The 19,847-nt window shown below is 39.4% G+C and overlaps 1 protein-coding gene across 3 annotated transcripts; it reads right to left on the reverse strand.

Annotated features, from left to right (window-relative positions):
* Nucleotides 1–24: 24 nt before the first annotated feature.
* On the reverse strand, nt 25–19,553 carry LOC135347514 (uncharacterized). Of its 3 annotated transcripts, XM_064545537.1 has the most exons (7): nt 18,609–19,553; nt 18,117–18,317; nt 17,664–17,699; nt 2,002–5,114; nt 1,510–1,605; nt 1,020–1,310; nt 25–507 (listed from the first exon to the last, which is right to left on the reverse strand). In XM_064545537.1, the coding sequence occupies exons 4-7, from the start codon at nt 5,083–5,085 to the stop codon at nt 379–381; spliced, it is 3,600 nt and encodes a 1,199-aa protein (XP_064401607.1). In that variant the 5' UTR covers nt 5,086–5,114; nt 17,664–17,699; nt 18,117–18,317; nt 18,609–19,553; the 3' UTR covers nt 25–378. The 3 variants fall into 3 exon arrangements, with proteins under 3 accessions (XP_064401607.1, XP_064401606.1, XP_064401608.1); XM_064545536.1 differs by having other exon boundaries at nt 18,117–19,553; XM_064545538.1 differs by lacking the exons at nt 17,664–17,699; nt 18,117–18,317; nt 18,609–19,553 and adding an exon at nt 13,290–13,485.
* Between the last annotated feature and the right edge of the window lie 294 nt (nt 19,554–19,847).

The following is a 19,847-nucleotide window of genomic DNA, read 5'->3' on the forward strand; positions in this document are numbered from 1 at the left end:
ACTGTAGGTAGACAGGACGTCACATCCAATGTGAACTCTATTTTATTGACATTTATTCAAGTACAATATAACATATACCGCTAAGTACAATCTATTGCTAAGTACAAATCAATTAATCTATTATGTTTTCATTATTTTACGCTCTCAGCATCATTTATATTCGGAATCAAGATCCGAATTGACTGCATTGTGACACGATGGTTGACCAAATTTGGGAGAGGGTCTCTCGAATCGTATACTTTGCTTGATAGGGGGTGATTTTATTAATACTTTTATTAATCGTAATCAATCAAATTCAGATCGATGTAGATGCTTTGCCATGTCCTCAGAAACAAGCAAAATTCAAATCATTTGTATGTCTTTATTTTGCATATGTGACTAGTTGAGAAATGGGTCCTTGAGAAGAGAGCTTGCTGAAGGCCGTTCCTCTGGATCCACTAATAGACACTTGCTGGCAAATTCATAGGCTCCTCTTAACCATCTTATCCTTGCATTGAGCTTGTGGAGCTGCAGAAATCAAAATCACACAATAATTATAATGAACCTCAATAATTACTTCAGTCAATATTCCAGGTTGCCCACCAAGTCAATTAATTAACTATCCAGTCACTCCAGTATATGCTTCAATACAATAAATTATAACTACAAGGAAACTTGGATAAGAGAAATAGGCACATACACATAATTATAATTATTGCTGGTATGGTACTGCACACTGGATCGATACAAGCTCAGAATTCAAAGCAAAAAATAATGAAAGTACCACGGATGCCGAAAAATGTAGGCAATGAAGCACGAGGGGAAATGGTGAAAAGAGTGGGAAATGGTAAACCATGCTGTTGCTAAAAAGGATGCCAAAAGTTCAAAGTTTATAATTATTAATTGCTGCAAGCTCTTACTTGCACTTCATTTATCACTGAATAGTGCATTCTACACACGCAGATAAAGACCGTATGCGTAGCCAAGGCATAATGATGCACAAAGCAAACAATGGGCTACATACACATTGCAATGCTCACCTTGAGCAACTTGAGTACTGTACTTTCATCCACCCTCCACACACTGGGGCTTTTGAGTCTCCCATCACTGACCCCCAGGCTCTGATGGTAGTAGAGTAACAGTGTGGACATAGCCCGCTGACTGTACGGAGTGTCTGTGCTCATCATGAGTCGCATTGAGAGAATACCAAAGCTGTAGATGTCCGCCTTCGTGGAGAGGGGTGGGGAGAATGCATCAGGGGAATTTGCAATCATGAGCATACTGGATTCAGGCGATCGGAACCCATTTGTACCCACCGGAACAATCTCATACTGAGGGGGGGGGACGGACAAGGACAGGATTAACATTTGGTATGGTATTGGAGAATACAATGAAACAATATGCAATGTAAAAAAGAGTATGACAAAAAGAGCTTATACTATAATTATAATAAGTATTGCAATAGGTCCATTATGTATAGTACTACAAAATGATGAATATAGGCTGGTCTTAAGAGGTCAGTAATCTTACCTGTTTAGTTTGTGAGCGTGATGAGTGAGTGGTGGTGGAAGGTATTTGAGAAGATGAGTCCAATTCTAGCGCAGCATCAAAATCACAGATTACCACCTACGAGACGAAAATAATCAACAAAATTAAGTATTTCAAGCTACACGAATTCAGTACAAGGACATTTTTAGCTGCAGTTTCAGTGGAAAAATTAGCCGTACCCGTTATTTGAACGTGCAGTCGTCAAGGCAGTAATTGCACGTCGTTAATGACGACGTGCAATTACTGTCTTGACGACGTGCAATTAATTACTGATACGCGATTAATCACTGTACGAATCACAGTGAATAATAGGACAACATGCGATTATACCCTAAATAATATAAAAGTATGAAACCACACACCTACACACCTGTACGAATCACAGTGAATAATAGGACAACATGCGATTATACCCTAAATAATATTGATAATTATGTGTAAAAGTGTGAAACCACACACCTACACACCACTCACTTGATACTTGACATCACACGAGCACTGAACAGGGTTATCACAATTACAGAAGAACTTTATGAGCACGTTGCTGGCCTTCACATCCCTATGGATGCATCGACGGCTGTTGTGCAAATAATTCAATCCTTGAAGCACCTGTGAAAGAATGTATTTGACATTTCCGACAGCAACACCCATTGCTCGAGGGTTGTTATGATGACGCTTATGGAAATCGTGCAGACTAAGTTCTTCTTTATCGGTCACCAATCTAGCCATATCGCCACTGAGTTTGGGCAGGTAGTGATAAACAAAAAATCTCCTTTTGCTTTCTTTGTGTTCTTCACCCCACACATACGCTAACAGGGGGACTATGTTTTTGTGGCGGATTTTCGTAATGATTGCATACTCTTTGCTGCGATAACTAGTCTTCTTTACTGCCAAAGCCAATCCATTCACATTTTCGCTGAATATTGATCCATTGCCACCCTTGCGAATAAGAGTGTGTTGGGTTGGTAGGGGCTGTATTCGATCAGATGGTATCTTGTCCGGAATGGAAGTATATAGTACAGTGCCTTGTCTGAGATTAGCCTGTCGTCTTGACGTTTGTTGTGCCTCACCAACAGCTTGTTCAGCGGTAAAGGTGGGTGCTGGAGAGAGGTGACTAGTTAGTCTTGGAAGTTCACGTTGAAAGTGCTGTTGAGCAAGTGGTCCAGCAAGAGCTTTAGTATCAGAGTGAGGTCGTCTATCAGGAGGAGATGGTATAGAGTATTGCTGAGCATCTTCTTGAATGTAGTCGGACACTTGCTCTCCCACTGTTGGTAGTACAGGGACAAGGTCGAGTGAGGGTGGTTGAAGTGGTTGAAGGAAAGGCTTGGGAATAGCATGCTGAGCGCGTCCAGTTAGCATCTTTGGAACTATAGGGTAGGAAGGTAGTACTAACTCAGTATGTTTCTCGTCCACTAGCAGAGTGTCTACAGAACGCATCACGGCCTCAAGCTCACTTACTTCACGAAGATTTTCACAAGTATTTTCAAGGGCGAGTTTCAAAGACAAATCTTGCGACAATACAATAGAAAACTGTTCATTTGTTATTGGAACAAAACCTCTTATTTTCCGAAGTAATGGTCGAAGCATGATGACAACTTCCATCGATGCACCGTTATGTCTCTCAAAGTTGTGCCAATCAGTACTAGACATTGATTCAGGAGGAATTTTGGAGAAATCTTTGACAGGTCCATTAAGAAAATGGATTGGCTGTAGTGAAAAAAACTGTACGTTAGCTGTAAACGACTCCTTAAAGCATTCACAAGTGAGAAAGCTCACATACGACACGTTACTCGAGTCTCCTTTCAGTTTCACTTCCGAATATATAGGCAGTATTCGTTGGAAAATTTCTTTAACAGCTTGACAACAATACTGATGAAATTTCTCAGCTTTTTGTTCATCTGATCCTTGAGATGAACTTGAGGCTTTTTCTACTTCTATGTATACTTTGTCAGCCTCAGCAATAGTCCTTTTGGGGCAGATACCTATCTTATCAGTGAGTGAGTCATCAATTATTATTAAAATTGTTGCCTTCTCTGTTTGCTCTTTCAGAATATTTGCCAGGCCAACATTAGTAGACCTGCAACTGAGTATCCAATTAGTACAACCAGAATTGCTCATTAGTATTGAGATAGGCTGAATACAAGAATCAAATTCACTTTGGGGAACATAGAAATCGAGAATTGCAGGATATTTTGTTGCCACTTTCCGAATTAAGCTCTTTTCTTGTGCTTCGACAATGCACTCGATTAGTGCATAGCGATGTTCTGGCTCAGTGTATAACTTAAGCGATTCGACAAGAATATCAACAACCGAATTCATCATCAACTTAGTTGGATTATACAGCGTAATGTGGGACAAGTAATCTTCCCCAATCAATCCAAAGAAAAACTTAAGCCACGATTTGAATCCACAAACAAACAAAGGAAGACAATTTTTGTAGAGAAAATACAACTGATTCAGTGGTGGCTGTTGGTACAAATGGAATGCAGCAAGAAACTGTGCCATGACCAAGGATACAAACTGGTAGCCATGTTGTTCATCTTTGTACAGCACACAGAACCGAAAAATATCTTTGCTCGTAGAAGTCATGTTGAGACCAAACACAGATAAAAACTGAAGTGATTCATCCAAATTTGTGCATTTATCACCTGTTAACAAATGCTGCATTGCAAATTCACAAACCACTTTGAACGAGGATTTAGCTGAGTCGGGCAGTTGCTCCAACTGCAAACCAGAAACTAGCGCTTCTTTTTCTTCGGAATCTAACTCGCGAAATATAACACTCGTTAAAAATTTGTGAAGGCATTCGGACAATGCTTTTGGCCGCTCAAATTTTTGACCTTTGAACAAATTCCCGATAGTAGAACAAATAAACGGATTTCTGCACATATCTAATAGCTTATTTTGTCGTAAGTAGGACACGATTTTCTCAGAATGCCTAGAATTAACAAGAAGGTAATTTCCAAATCCTTCAAGTGTGAGACCTTTAACATGCAATAGATTATCAATCAGACATATTGATTTCACATTTTCAATGAAATTAGGTCGAGTAACAATCAAAATCTTAGACTCTGGTAAACATTTATGCTCTAAGATTCGCTTAACAAGGGAATTTGGCTTCAAGTATTGATCAGTAAAATTCTCCACGATTATCAGAATTCCATTGCCACGGGAATGTGCCACATCATTCATGGGTTCCTGCCATTCAATGTCTTCCCAATTGTCTACGTGTTCACAAATAGCCTCGTCAAGCAAATTAAAAAACAGCACAGTGTCAATTGTATGCAAAACTGGTGTCTTTTGAAGATCATTTAGAAATTGCTTAATCACCGTGCTTTTTCCGATACCAGGTGGCCCGACCAAGACAGACAAAGATTTGGGTTTGCTATTATCTAAAAATTTGCAAAGATCAGGCAATTTCCTATCGTTGACTAGTATTTCATTTTTATTCGAAGCTTCTTCAAAAGTTGCAGTTAATTTCCCACTGCGAAATACAGCAAAGGAATTTTGTACCTCATCAGTATCACCAGTGACATTGCAAAGAGTGTGTTTGCTCATTTAGAAAGTTGTGTGGTAGTGGCCTGTCCCTGCATCAAAGAATAAATATGGTAACGCTAAACATGTACCATGAACATTTATAACCCATGCATTTAATATTGTATGCATGCATGCTGGAAAAAGCTGCTATTCCGTAAAAATTAAACCCACGAAAACCGTCTTCCACGAAATTTATACCTTCAAAATATACCCTACGGTATGTGCCCCCTGGACATTTACTCTTTATTGAATTACAGCATGCACCATGCACATCATTATTATTAAGTGTATTTCTTGTATGCATGCATATATACATTCGCAAACGTAAAAAAGCGGCGCTTTATTAAAGGCTTGTCCAAACTTTTTCTGGAAACTATAGCGTCAATGTCAGTGACATTTATGGGGAAAGGATACATTGCCAGAGAGATTAGCACTGTTACAAAGCTTTTTTCTTTATGGGTGTCAGTTTTGGCATGCCTTCCCATGCACAATGGAAAGTGTTAGCATACATCATGCATATCATTAGTACTATTATTAAAGAGCAAGGCATCTCAGTCATGGAAGCAAAAGGATACGTATTTGGTAATATCGTGAAGCAGGAACTTGACCATGCCTATACAAGCAACCTCAGAGTAAATACGAGGAGTCTACTATAATTAATGAACACCAATGTCATACAAACACTACTATATACACAGTCATGCATGTATTCACACATTGAGAAAAATGTCAGCTTCTATCAAAAATTGTTTACATTATAAAGGGGGGAGGAGGGTCAAAAAGTAATTGATGTTACAATGACGATATGATTTCCAGAAATGGTTTGGACAAGCCCCGGCCTTAGAAGAAGACGGTGTGCTAATATAATATTATTGCCTCCACATTACATATAATTATTAAAGGACTTGTGAAAATTTAATAATAACTACAGAGCTGGATGTAGATCAATCAGTATACCGTATATAGCGGGTACACTGTAAAAAATGATGTGTGGTTTTGACGCAGAGTGCGTGGCTATTGTGGCAAACGTGTGTTTTTTCTTGCGTTTTTTCCTAATAGTTGCCACAATAGTCACACACTTGCGTCAAAACCACACACCATTTTTTACAGTGTATATTTCGAGGGTATAAACTTTTGCGGATTGACCATTAGAAAGGCTTTTGTGGATTTAATTTTCGCAGAATAGCAGCCTTTCTGCAGCATGCATTCATGCGATATTAAATTCGTGGGTATAAATGTTCGCGATACATGCTTGATTAGCGAAAACCACGAACATTTATATCCTCGAATTAGAAAATGCTTGTAGTAATACTGCAATCTGATAGGTCACTGAGAGGTCCATTATTTCACTTATGGACCTGAGGTCTTCTAAGTAGGTCTATTATACTGATTATGCCTACAGGCAAGATGATGTCAAGATTAACTTGTATGGAACATGGCAACATCACACAGTTTATGTTGAAGTCATAGTAACGATGATACAGTGCATCATTAAAAATTAAAGTTTTGCGTTCTGCAGTGCCGCTTTGCAGCTACAATAGCTAGTGCTCTAGTGCAGAGCTAACTACTATGACAATAGCAACTTTTTATTTGCAATGCGTGATTCTCAAGAAACAGAAACTGCCGGTGCCTTCATCAATGTGAGTTTTTTTATGTAGACTAGCCAGAGCAAAGCTTTAACGTTGCTTGAGGCTTGTAGAAACTCTTGGTTTCAGAGTCTTCTTTGTGTTAATATAGCCTAGCTTGCTTAGCACTATTCTAAACCAGTTATAGGCCTCGTCAACGGTCACTATGGAGTTTTGAGACCCTCAGGCCCTTAGTAGCACCCTCGCTACGCTCGAGATGCTACAGCCTCGGGCCTTCAGGTCTCAAAACCCCATAGAGACCTTGGACTCAGTCTATAACTATTATATATACACGCTATATTATAGACATGAACTAATAATATACGTGCACTTACAGATGAGTCTTTCTAAATCCTCAGTCACTATAATATTATATATATATATATAAAACATTATAGCACACTACTCACAGTTGACAATAATTAGTCACACTTCGTAGACACTTTATTCTTGTAATACACTTTTGTAATGTCTTGTAATCAATAACTTAAATAATTAGAGCTCTGATAGATATAAAACGTGCACAAATATTTATACAAAAACAGAACAGTAAGAATGTTCCAGAATAAGAAGTTACTAGTACAAGACTAAGTATTTACTACTAACATCTAGAAGGTTCTACATCTATTAATATCCTGTTTACAAGTCCAAGGTTCTGGTGATTTCCTAAATCACATTACCAGATTACCACAACTTTATTCATGTAATACACATCCAGGGATATATAATACAGAACACATACATCTATTCATGCAGTTCTCCTACAGTTCTAGAACAAACTAGAATATCACTTAATCTAGATTATCTACATGGTTTTGACCCCCTGTCTTGCTAGTTGGGTGTGGCCCAGCACCCGTTCTGGCGGGTGGCCGGGGGACATGCTAATATAAGATTTGTACTGCTGTGCCGGTATGTGTAATGAAAGTATTAATTAACTCACATATGGTGTTGCCGGAACATTCTAGAACATTATACTCAAGATTAAGATGCTGCCAGACCGGTATACAAAATACTTCCAGAAAATTCTGTATAAGATAACTTTGGAACAATCTAGAATCTTTGTACTAGAGAGTATTTAACTATGCTGTGTGTTTTGTAGAGTTGTTGGATATAATTATGATCACTATTAACCTCTCAAATTGTCTCTACCTCGACCACGATTACAGTATGCAATACTGCTCTGTTGAGTCATAAATATTGTCACTTTTTCCAGTGCAATAATTTATATGCCTTACATTATGCCATATATATATATTATACTGGGGCACTGCATTTCCTTTGACCTCATGCAGAGGTCAAAAGGCAATAATAATCATTATTGCTTTTTAATAAGTGCTGACATCAGCGTTTTACATTCAAATTGCACAGGAAGCGACTCATCACCGACTGTGCAGATATTTTACCATATCGCACACCTGGAAGTATTATTGCACACTTGTTATTGCACACTAGGAAGTGATTCTTATTTGGAATAAAACGTTTTCAGACAGTGAGAGAACAAGAAAAACATAGTTTACACACTTATAATCATGCATTGCAATGTTTATCAGTCTCTTTTCTTGTTTTCTGATGCTCTGTATCACTTCTGTGCTCTTTTTGCAGTGAAGCTGAGGGTCAGGAGGTTGTCAGTGTTCATATTTAATGCATCAAACAGGCATCAGTGTTGGGAGTGGGTGCTTTGAGCGGAGTATTGCACATGTAGAAGTGTACTGCACCACCATATAAGCCTGTTCAGGCTTGTATAAAGTCGTTTTGGCTTCAAAAACGGTTGTCACACTTTTCTTCAGTTATAACGATGCATGTTTCCTCTTCTGATACACTGGAGCATGATAGAAAGCAAGCACATGCTGTTTATCCTTCAGAACTATCCATTTTCAAAACGGGTTGCTGGTTGTCAACGTTTTCTTGTCTTTTTTTCTTGTCTGTTCTCTAAAAAATCTTTAAGTAGCCTTCTGCAAGCTCTCTTGGTGTTCTAGAGTCTTATTTCTTTGTCTTTCTAGCTGTTTTCTTTCTCTTACACTCGTCTTTAAACTGGGAGAACTCAATTTTGTTGCTACGCATTCTTCTGGTTGATAAAGCAACCGCATGTTGCGCATGCGCAGATTCAACCTGCATTTTGGTTGCCAAGCAATAAATGCATTATCCCATGGATACTGATGATTATCACTCGTCCGTGCCTAGTAACTGTCACTCGTGCCTTGCAGGCACTCGTGCAGTTACTGGCACAGACTCGTGATAATCTTCAGTATCCATGGGATAATATCATAGTATGCGAAAAGAAATAATCCGTAATACAGGTTTCCTGTACCTTAAGTCCTGCATTGATTTTATTTCTAGATTGGAGAAAAACAGGGCAAAAACTAGAGAAAGAAGAATAAACAACACGCATGCATGCATGGCCTATTACTAGGGTGATGCAATTAAGTGCCATGGGGCAAGCGTGATGAATATCAAAGTTGCTTGGTTGCAGTTGTTTAAACAATGATTCTTAAACTGGAACAAAGTAACTCCTCTAGAGTCTGGTATTCTATTACGCCATTATGAGAGAATTAAGGCATAACGAGCACATTTTTTTTGGTGAGAATCATGCTGGTATAGGAATAATAGGCAGGTTTTATCGAATCATAAGTATACAGTAGTATTTAAATATTTCAGTGTGGACCTGATGGTCGTGATGGAATTAAATACTGGTGGTTAATATCTCCTTGGCATTCTGTATTTAGACTCGCAAGTCGTCACTGTTACACAACAAACAGTAGACTGGTCAAACTCCGTGTAGAGACTTGTGCAACGTTTTCCACGATATTTGTGGCAACTCATTCACTATACCGCATACGATTACTGTGATGTCTTGAACATTTATTGCAGGACATAACTCGAATAGACTCTATCATGCAGGTGTTATAGTTGCAAACTGTGTCTACTGTATACTTATGATGTAATGTCTGTGTTCGAATATAATTATTCTAGTTAGTTCTCTTCTAGAATACTCCTTGAGTTATCGGTTTTGTATATAAATACCTGTCATGAATCAGAGTTCTTTATTATTCAATTATTCATTTCCATCTACGATATTACAACTGGCGACGAGGATTGTGTGGATTAACAAATTCTACGATGGCAACTGCTCACATAGGAACTCTCATTCAACCCAACGGACGAACATATCACCTCCTACCTGGAATGTGTCCAACTTTTCTTTGCTGCAAATTCAGTTAGCCAAATCCCGAAGAATTGTTTGCAACCTTAGCAAATGGGGAACAATTGGATCTGTCTCAAGCCTATCTCCAGCTTCCGCTGGACGAGTCCTCGATACTCATCAAGGCCTGTACCAATACACTCTCTTACTATTTGGTATCGCATTGGCTCCAGCTATTTTTCAAAGGCTGATGGAGACAATTTTGCAAGGAATCCCTGTCGCGTATGCTACATTAACGACATTCTGGAAGAAAAACACCTCAGAAGTTTGAATCAAGTGTTTTCAAAATTGACGGATCACGGCTTTCGACTCAAGAGAGGAAAATGCAAATTTATGGCAAAGTCGGTGGAGTATCTCGGTCACAAAATTGACAAAGACGAAATTAGTGCACTATCAAACAAAGTGGATGCCATTGTCAATGCTCCTCACCCAATCAACGTAGAATTACTACAGAAAGTTTATTTGAAATCTGGCCACTATACTTCATCCTCTCAACCAGCCACTGCAAGCCAACCACAAGTGGAATTGGACTGCAGAATGCGTGGCAGCCTTTCAGATGGCCAAAGACCACCTAGTATCAGCTGATGTGCTCACCCACTACAACCCAGACCTACCCATTTGCATGGCCGCTGATGCTTCAGCTTATGGAATTGGAGCCGTGATATCTCATGTGTTACCGGATGGAAGTGAAAAGCCGATATCATTCGCTTCTCGAACACTCACCCTGACTGAAAAGAATTATGCACAACTGGAGAAAGAAGCACTGTCCCTCGTGTTCGGAGTAAAAAAGTTTCACCAATACCTCTATGGAAGGAAATTTACCCTCATTACCGACCACAAGCCCTTAACGGCCATATTTGGATCCAAGAAGGGCATACCCACTCTAGCAGCAGCACGTCTACAAAGATGGGCCCTACTTCTGTCGACATATGACTACAAAATACAGTTCAAGCCCACCAAAGCCCACCAAATCTCACAGCAATGCAGATGGACTCTCAAGACTTCCTCTACCAGTTCTCGATTCGGACAATGGAGGAGAAGCTGTCAGTCTCTTTAACGTGTTTCAGGTGCAGTCTCTGCATGCCTGTAACATTTCAACAAGCGCAATAAGCTACCAAACGTGACCCTGTTTTGAGTAAAATTTTGTGATACACATGTATGTGAGGGACGTCACGAAAACCGCAGCCACTTAGAATCTTATCTGATATGCTGACTGTGCAACACGAGTCTCTACACGGAGTTTGACCAGTCTACTATTCGCTGTGCGCAACAGTGACGGCTTGCGACTTGTGAGTCTATTCTGTGTTAATAGATATAGAGCTATAGCCGGTCCCAGGTCGATTTTTTTCTAACAGACAGGACAGGAAAAAAACATGGCCTTAAAATAGAGTCATGTGGCCATTATTTATAGTTTGATGTTATACTTGTGCAATGTCCATGCAATCTCCTTGGAACAATGTCAGGCCTTGCTAAATTATAATATGTACACATGCACACTGCAATGCATGCAGCTCTCTGTGAGTTCCCTATATACACAAGTTTGGGATGCACTCAACCCAAGACCGAAACATTATTGTTGGCAGCTAAACAAAGCATATCTGCATGCTGTTGAGCTTAACTTTCCAGAATCTGGAGTTAGCATCAACAGTTTCCTTAATTATTGTTACGTAAAAGTGTACCTATATACTTCGGTATAGATACACTTTTATATTTTTGTTATACACCAACACAGCTACTATAAACAGATCTATAGAAACCAGAGTGTTATATACAATACATGCAGTAGTATAATATTATCAGGAGTGTATGAAGAGGAGTATGCGACTCCCACGCACATTCTATTCTACATACCGGACTGATTCCGTCACTAACACTTGTTGTGTAAACTGTTAGCCATGAATAAAATTAAATGAGGACTGGAGGTACAAACCACATGCGTGTATGCTGATATCATTTTTAACTAATTAACCACTACACCTACGCACCCACTTAAGATGAGGTCTGATAGTGACGTGGTATGACATACTCATACTGGAACCTGGTTTACACTATAACTGCTACAGTTGGACACTCCTCTTCATACACTCCTGATATTATGTATGAACATAAAAGCTGGCTAGCATGTAGCAACTAACAGGAGCAATAAAACTAAACTATACGTAGACAAAAACTCTTGACGTATAGACTAGAGGCACATTTGAGAACGAAGTTTAAACAACGCAAGCACGCATGAACTTTTCCAGTATTATTATTTGAGAATGCATGTTACTATACATATATAGGGCTGTTAAAACAATTGCATGTTACTATATGGTTTTAGCGAGACCGTGCACCCAAGAAGAATTGTTTCTTCTATTCATGTATATGCCAGGCGTCCGTCCAAGCATACCGTATAGCAGATAATTTTGGGGGTGGGGAATATTTGTAGTTAAGCAATATTTAGTCAGTTCGTGGTTGCTGCTTGCACCGCAAGGTGAATGTATATATAGGCAAGGTCGTTTCATTCGTGGGTAAAATATTCGTGGTCCAGTATTCATGCAACCACAAAAACCACAAGTATTTGCCCCCGAAAATTACCAAAATTACCAAAATTACGGTATTATAGTTATGATCATTGTTCTGTAAAATATAATTATGCGGTTTAGTCTAGTTGCAATACTTTGCTTGCTGCGTTGGTTAAGTAATAATGCCTCATGAAGTGTGTATTCGATTGTTTCAAGCTCCAGTGGATTCTGTGAACAGGAACTTTATAAACTATGATATCATTTCCTCTAGCACTCAGCATGACACATACACACTATCCTCCCACACAACAGACATACGTACATGTACACACGAGAAACATACACATATTAAGCAGGTTCAGTGAGTCTAGCAATGACAATGATACAATTGTTAGCTATGGCTACATCTTCTGTTGATAGTCTTAACTATATCAACCATGATAATCATTAGAACTCTCAGTCCACCCTGAAAAAGTAGGTTATTTTGTGGTGAACATGTCAGGGCCACCAGCTCTAGCTCTATAGTGCACTTCTGCATGATAAAACGTATTAGCTAGGAATAAAAGATACTATAATGTTTTGCAAGCATCAAATATGCATGCCGAATTTAGTGAGTTTACAAAAATAAGGTGGCAAAGACCTATACGTACATGCCAGATTGCAAAAGTTAGGTTTTTCACTTTAATTAATTGTAAAACATTGTAGATCTAGTATATATTAAATACGGTATAGATGCTCTTTGGCTACAGGAACATGCAACTGTATAATTATGCTCTTAATTCTTTAATATACTTATGTCATGACTAGCTACTGTTATGTATAATATTATGTGTACAGGGCATAATACTCTGGCCACATCAGTGTAGCTACTTAAATACATATAGATATGGCACCTACCTTGTAAAAATGTCTGTTAATCCACTGTTTTTCCTCTCTGGTTGGTTGTAGATCTCTCTCTTTACTAATGCTATAGTGAACGCCTGTCCAATAAGTAGATCTTAGTTATATAAGTATAGTCATACTGGGTTGACAGGCATATAACCGGAGCATAAACTAGTTTAGCATGCTGCTCCAGAGGAGGGAGGACACAATTAACCTTAGCTCTAATGACCTATTATCGCGACCTTTTAATTACATTCTAGGAACGATTCATCGTTTCTTTCTTTATAACCTCCCTCCTCGATGCTGCTCAGGAGAGGCACATAGTTCATGAATGCAATTATTGGCTGGTTGGGGAAAGGCCCAATTGACAGGATGCCTAGTTATTTCCTGTAAACTGTATACATGTATATTGTTTTCCTCAGCCTTGTCAGAATACTCCTGGCCTCATCCACAGGTCGAGTTGCTGGCAGCCCCAGTGTTTGCCACAAATACAAGAGGAAACATCAATTTCCACATTAATAGACCCGTCACGAATTATAGTGAAGATCAAGAAGCATGTTTACTATAATCTGCTTCCTATATGGAGATAAGAATAAACACTCCCAATGCATGAGCTAGCTCTTTCATGTCAAACTTCAATTCCTGTACTTAAAGTTATGTTTTCACCTTGTATAATTTCTTGCTTGTCTTGTGCTATAGAACCCACATAAAAACCCATATAGCTTTGTGAATGTGGTACTAAGAATATCTATCTGTCTGCCGAGTGTCTAGGAAAAACTGGTGATTAAGAGACAACTTTTGTACTTCGAAGTCTGATGTTTAAACACTTGTTATGATCAAGTGTCTCAATTTATAGCCTACAATGTATATACACTGTAAAAAAGTGTGCCTTACACAATACGTGACTAAAAGCGTGCAATCGATCTGCACATCTTTGCATTCAGTGTCACTATAAACTGTATTCATTATCACAGGTGCAATTATTGGGTTTCTGTAAGAGCGTATCGAAGCATTGGTCCCACTGGAGCTATGGGGGTCAAGGTACAGCAAGAGGGTGCTCTACCATCACCTACGGAAGTTCAGAGAAGGGAGACACTGCATGTCCGTGAAGTAAATGTGTGATGGAGTTAAGGTATGTACAAAGGCTATAGTAACTCTCTTGACCTAACAATTTAGTTAAGGTCCTGCTCACATTACCACAAATACTAAAAAAAGTTATGGCTACTCTTGTTTTATCTTTAGGCAAAATATGGCTACAGCAGTGCATCTTAAAAGGGGCACAGAACAATAACTAGTTTTCAAGCTCTAGAGTATAGCACAGTTAATTCTTAAAATTAAATGCACAGGACACATGTAGTCGCAATTCTAAGGTCTTAACAGACTATATATATAAAGTTATACTACTTTATTTTGCGGGCGCTGTACCGGGAAATAATGCGCATCAAGGATGCATGGGTCTGTACACAACTACATGCATGTATGTATAAACCAATGTGAAATGATCCCGTGAGTTACTCCCGTTTCCAATCCCTCTTTCCTTATCTCTGGCCAAACTAATGGAAACCACACAAGTACAGTTATGCATTGGTACATCCATCATTTGAAAGAGTTACTTCCCGCTTTTCGTAATGATTGAAATTTGACCTTCCTTAAGAGATGTGTGTGATGCTGATTGAGGGCCAGCGCCGTAATTACACAGCTACACTTGGTGCTGATAGTTACACTATAGCTCCACTGCGCATGCTACTTGCTACTGCACTGCTCTTACAGTATTCACAATAGCAACAATAATTCTTATCTCAACATAATGCACCTGTCAATTTAATGCCCCATCCCCCTACCGGGGATAGGTGGGGATTAGACCAATCACATAATCTAATATAGTATGGCTGTTGAAGGCCAAAAATGGGTCAAACCCGGAAATAATTGGTATAGAAGTGATTTTGGTGTCAAAAGAAGCGGAATTTTTTGCACTACAATATATCCAAAATCCACCTGAATCCGCTTTGGGGAAAAAATTTTACAACCGTTTCAGTATAGTAAAAATATGGAGGTGAGAAACTTGATTACAGTACTTCCTTTTTTTATGCATTGTCATGAGCCTGCACATGTGGTTAAACCAGCTGCTCCTAAAACAGTTGCATAGTCCTACTAAAGTTTTGTGTAAAGTTGGTGTATCAGTCCCTTGTCTAGAGCTGCATGTAGGCACCACTTTACAGTGTATAACTGTGCATGCATGTAAGTTGCAATGCAAGCTTCGAATCTATGTAGTGCATGGGTATAATTATTATACTTATTATATACTTACAGCTTTGTCTGCATGTGTATAGGTCAGGTTGCCATGGCTGAAGGACTACCTTTAGGAGTTACTAGTAGCAAGACTGTTGTGTTATCTGTAAGTTGCATGGTGTTCGAAAATGACAAAAAAGGGTATAATGAGCCTTATCGGCTTCAGTGAAGAGAACGTGGATATTTAGAGCTGAATACCTACTTAACCAGATGTACCAACACAGCTCCCATTAGTACATATAGGAACTGCATGCCGTCTAACCGAAAATGAAAGCAGTGCTTAAGCAAAAAGGTTAAGATATAGCATTTTGTTGAAAGAAAACGGCATGATTTGCTGAATTTGATACTTGCCATTCAGAAAGGATAATGTAAAACACGTCCCATGCGTGACAAGCTAGCTTCTAGAGTGTTGTAGCAAAGCATGTGCATTCTGAGGTTAAAAATCGTTGTATTGACTTAGTTGCAGCAGAAGCAATTTATCTATTATTCACGGTTTTTGCTTATAATAAAGAGAACGCTTATCAGCAACAAGGGTTCTGGGTATAATTATAGGCCTCAGGACAAAGGTTCCATAGGTCAGGTTGCATGGCTGAAGGGCTACCTAGCAACTTTGAAGAAGACTGTTGTGTTATCTGTAGTGCATGGTGTTTGAAAGTATTGGTCATTCTATTATACGATCTGCTCATGCAGCCAAGGTCAGTTGTAACCCCAATACACTATTTGGCACTGGTGTTGAGTCGGACCATGTATTTGGGTCAAGGTGGCTTACTTGTAAACGAAAAGTCACAGTTAGGTTTCTCCATCAGTTTATATATGATGAGGTAAACAGATACAAACAATCTGTTATTCAGAGCAAAGCGCTTGCTTACAGAGTGCTCTCCTGGACTATGGTACATTTGGCGGTAACATGCAGATAATGTTGACCACAATGTGGTAACATTATATAGGATGGTAAGGGTATATTGTATAGCTATTTCTTCATGGCGAAAAGATAACGAATTATTTGATTGACATTATGTGATCAATCTTAAATTGACCTTTGACCCAATGCATACATCAGGTGATCTGTCTAAGTCCCCTAGGTAGGGGAGCAACTTCAAGTCTAATCCCCAACTAATCCCGGTATAGGGGGGAGGTGGGGCATTACTTTGACAAGTGCATAAGACCAGGCAAGACACACTGATCATGTGTGTCCATAGACTCTCCAGCCAGCCCTTCTCGGGGTAAGGGACTGGTGGATTGCCTACTGAGAGTTGTGCCAGTGGAATTTTAATCAGTTGCATGACATCATGTATGACATCATCATGTGGTTTGTAATGTCTGACATGCGTGGGTTGCAAATGGCTACACAATTACAAATAAGCTCCCCTTGCTTAGTTTGTGGCAGGGAAACCGAGAACTGGTGGTAGAAGGCTACTGTTAAGCCCTTTCCATCCCCACATACTTTCAGACTGGAAAGATTTTAAGACAAGTGGTGCAAATCATCTACATACTAAAGTCACTGGAGGATTTGTCTCAATTGCAGCTTGATTGATAAGCTCTGCTTGGTCGCTTAATCTTGCACTAGCACAGTAGTGTTGCTCATCTATTATTTTGTTATTATCATGCATTCTACCACAAAGAAACTAACTAAGCGATACTAGCTGTGGGCGTAAGAATGTCACATAACATTGATACTGCACTCTGATTGGTCATTACCAGATTCAGGTAACGGCACAACTCTCAGATAGGCAATCCACCAGTCCCTTACCCCAAGGAAGGGCTTGGTCATTACCAGATTCAGGTAACGGCACAACTCTCAGATAGGCAATCCACCAGTCCCTTACCCCAAGGAAGGGCTGGCTGGCGAGTCTAGTGTGTCCACCTACACAAACATTAAATCACATGATGCAATTAATGATGTCATTCTAACTATAAGCTAGCAGTTCTACATAATTATTGTGTTACTGGCAACCGAACTCATTGAAATCACAACAGCGCATTAATTTTGTACATGAAATTATGCGCTTCATTGGGAAATCATGCGATGTGCACGTACATATTTATTTGTACACAGGCAAAACTCAAAGATTATACATGACATTGTCAAACATGCAGTACCTCTTGTTTTGTGAGCAGTGTGTCAGTGTACCGTACCTGCAGCAAAGAAAAACAAGTTATAAAGAAGGCCACTTGTAGGATGCGATTCACTCTAGCCTCTTTCAGGGTTAGTTATATCATGGGTCTGCTCAAGCATGCTGTCTATAAAACATGTCTGAGAGGGTAAAAAAACACAAATAAAAGTTTAGGCTGATTTTATATTGTATAGCTAAACGCATACACGCTGAAGCCGGCTAACAATTGTCATTCCCTGGATACAATAATGAAATCAAAGAATGCAAAATTGCTTCAATGCGACCACTGGCTGCCTGAGCAATCATATAGATGCTGCATGGCATGAAGGATAGGATCTATAATTATTATTAGGTGGTTCCTTAAACATGCATTTAGCAATTTCATAAACATCTTAGAGGGGCTAAGCAGTCTCACAGTACTATACACCCACCCACTCACGTCCTCTGAGTCATTGATCTGTGTGATGGTGGGCTGTCTTGGTGATGGTCTGGTCCACTCCCTCTATGAGCACCCAGTTACCAGCCGGCACTCGACTGATCTCAACTTAATAGCGGGCCTCAGACTAGACAACCAACCTGATAAGAGTTTTGGCACAAAGCATGAAGGGAATGTTGCTTTATTGCTGGTGCCCAGAGGTTGCTGTAGTGTAGACATTGCATGTTCTAATTACTGCCATAACCAACAAAAGTGTGAAACAGTATGTGTGTCGGACGTTGCATATGCGCATGGGAACCCTATATCAAGTATTATGTGAAATGTATAGACATGTAGCTCCCAACCAATTATAGATAGTTACTACTCTATCTATGAACCAATTAATGGGTACTATTACCATGTTACTATCCCAACCAATAGTCTCGTGGACCAGCCGATAACTGGGTCCGCGAGACTACCCAGTCTAGTCACTGACCGTCCTATTTTGAAGTTTACCTTACTGCGAATTACTATGGATAGAGGTTTCGCTATGCAACAAGCATTTTAGAGTAGTCTTCATCGTCCAGTCTAGTGTGCAGTTCTCGCCCAGTGCAGCTTTTAATATAGTCACACGTCAAAGTCTCTGGTCACACGTACACAGAGATAGAGTGGGTAAAGATCGTTAATCCAGCAACCTCAAACTTATTAGAGGGATAAGATCTTAGCATAGATAGTAGTATCTATGATCTTAGCCTCGAGTCCAGGCCGATTAATAAGATCTAGAAGCAACTCCTTCCTACTAAGATGTGCCCATATGCTGTTTTAGGGCTAACTTAGTTGGGTGCTGCTGCCTAATAAGATCTACATGGGAAGTACACGGGAATAGTGCTCAAGAGGATGTATACTACGGGACTTAGCATATCTTTCGGTCAAGAAGCAACTCCTTCCTACTAAAATGTGCCCATATGCTGTTGTAGGGCTAACTTAGTTGAGTGCTGCTGCCCTCTACCGTTGCACATTAGGTGGGAGAAAGGAGTTGCTTCTTGACGGTCATGTGCAAACGATAGAGCTAGGGTGGCGGCGCCCGACTAGGGCTAACTATCCCTAATAGGATAGGAATGTAATACCATGTAAGCTGTTTGTATGGGCAGTAAAAATGTGTGGGTGGTGCATGCAAATAAATAGGCGATCTATCAGGTAGATTCTTCTCCCATGCAAATGCAAGCTATACCCAGCTGATCACAATTAAGAGCTGATTGTTGATCTGAGCTTGTCATTGGACTGGAAATTCCAGCTATATGTATTGGGTAGTCAACACCCACGAGGCTATGCTGAGCCATATAGCAGACTACCTACAGACTTCTATATAATTATAATAGCTATAATTTATATCAAGGAGTTTTCTCCTAATTGAAATTCTGTTGTAAGTTTTGTTTCTATATCATCACCCCTGGTTTGTGTAATAGGCTGCATTTAGTATGAGGATCGAGAAAGCTTACATGTATGGTGTATAGGAATAGCTACTTTGCAAATTTTTTTTGTTATAGATAGTACATGCCTACTATATACATGGGCATGAGATTATTGAGGTATCTATATATGTGTTATAGTGTCCCATATCCCGAGGGCTTTCATGACATGTGTTAATTGATTTAGATCCCACTTTTCATTGGCTGCCTCAGGCAAGAAATGCATCTATATAATAGTTAGACACTGTTTAGGAAGTTTCTACATGATTTAGAAGCCCAGTAGTAT

This window comes from Halichondria panicea, chromosome 14 (assembly GCF_963675165.1).
Source record: "Halichondria panicea chromosome 14, odHalPani1.1, whole genome shotgun sequence".
Taxonomy (NCBI): Eukaryota; Metazoa; Porifera; class Demospongiae; order Suberitida; family Halichondriidae; genus Halichondria; species Halichondria panicea.

Coding starts and splice junctions, on each gene's coding strand:
- LOC135347514 (XM_064545537.1), bottom strand. CDS start 5,085: ATGAGCAAACACACTCTTTGCAATGTCACTGGTGATACTGATGAGGTA. Junction 1,606..2,001: donor CGTGTGATGTCAAGTATCAA/GTGAGTGGTGTG, acceptor TTCGTCTCGTAG/GTGGTAATCTGTGATTTTGA. Junction 1,311..1,509: donor CACGCTCACAAACTAAACAG/GTAAGATTACTG, acceptor CCCCCCCCTCAG/TATGAGATTGTTCCGGTGGG.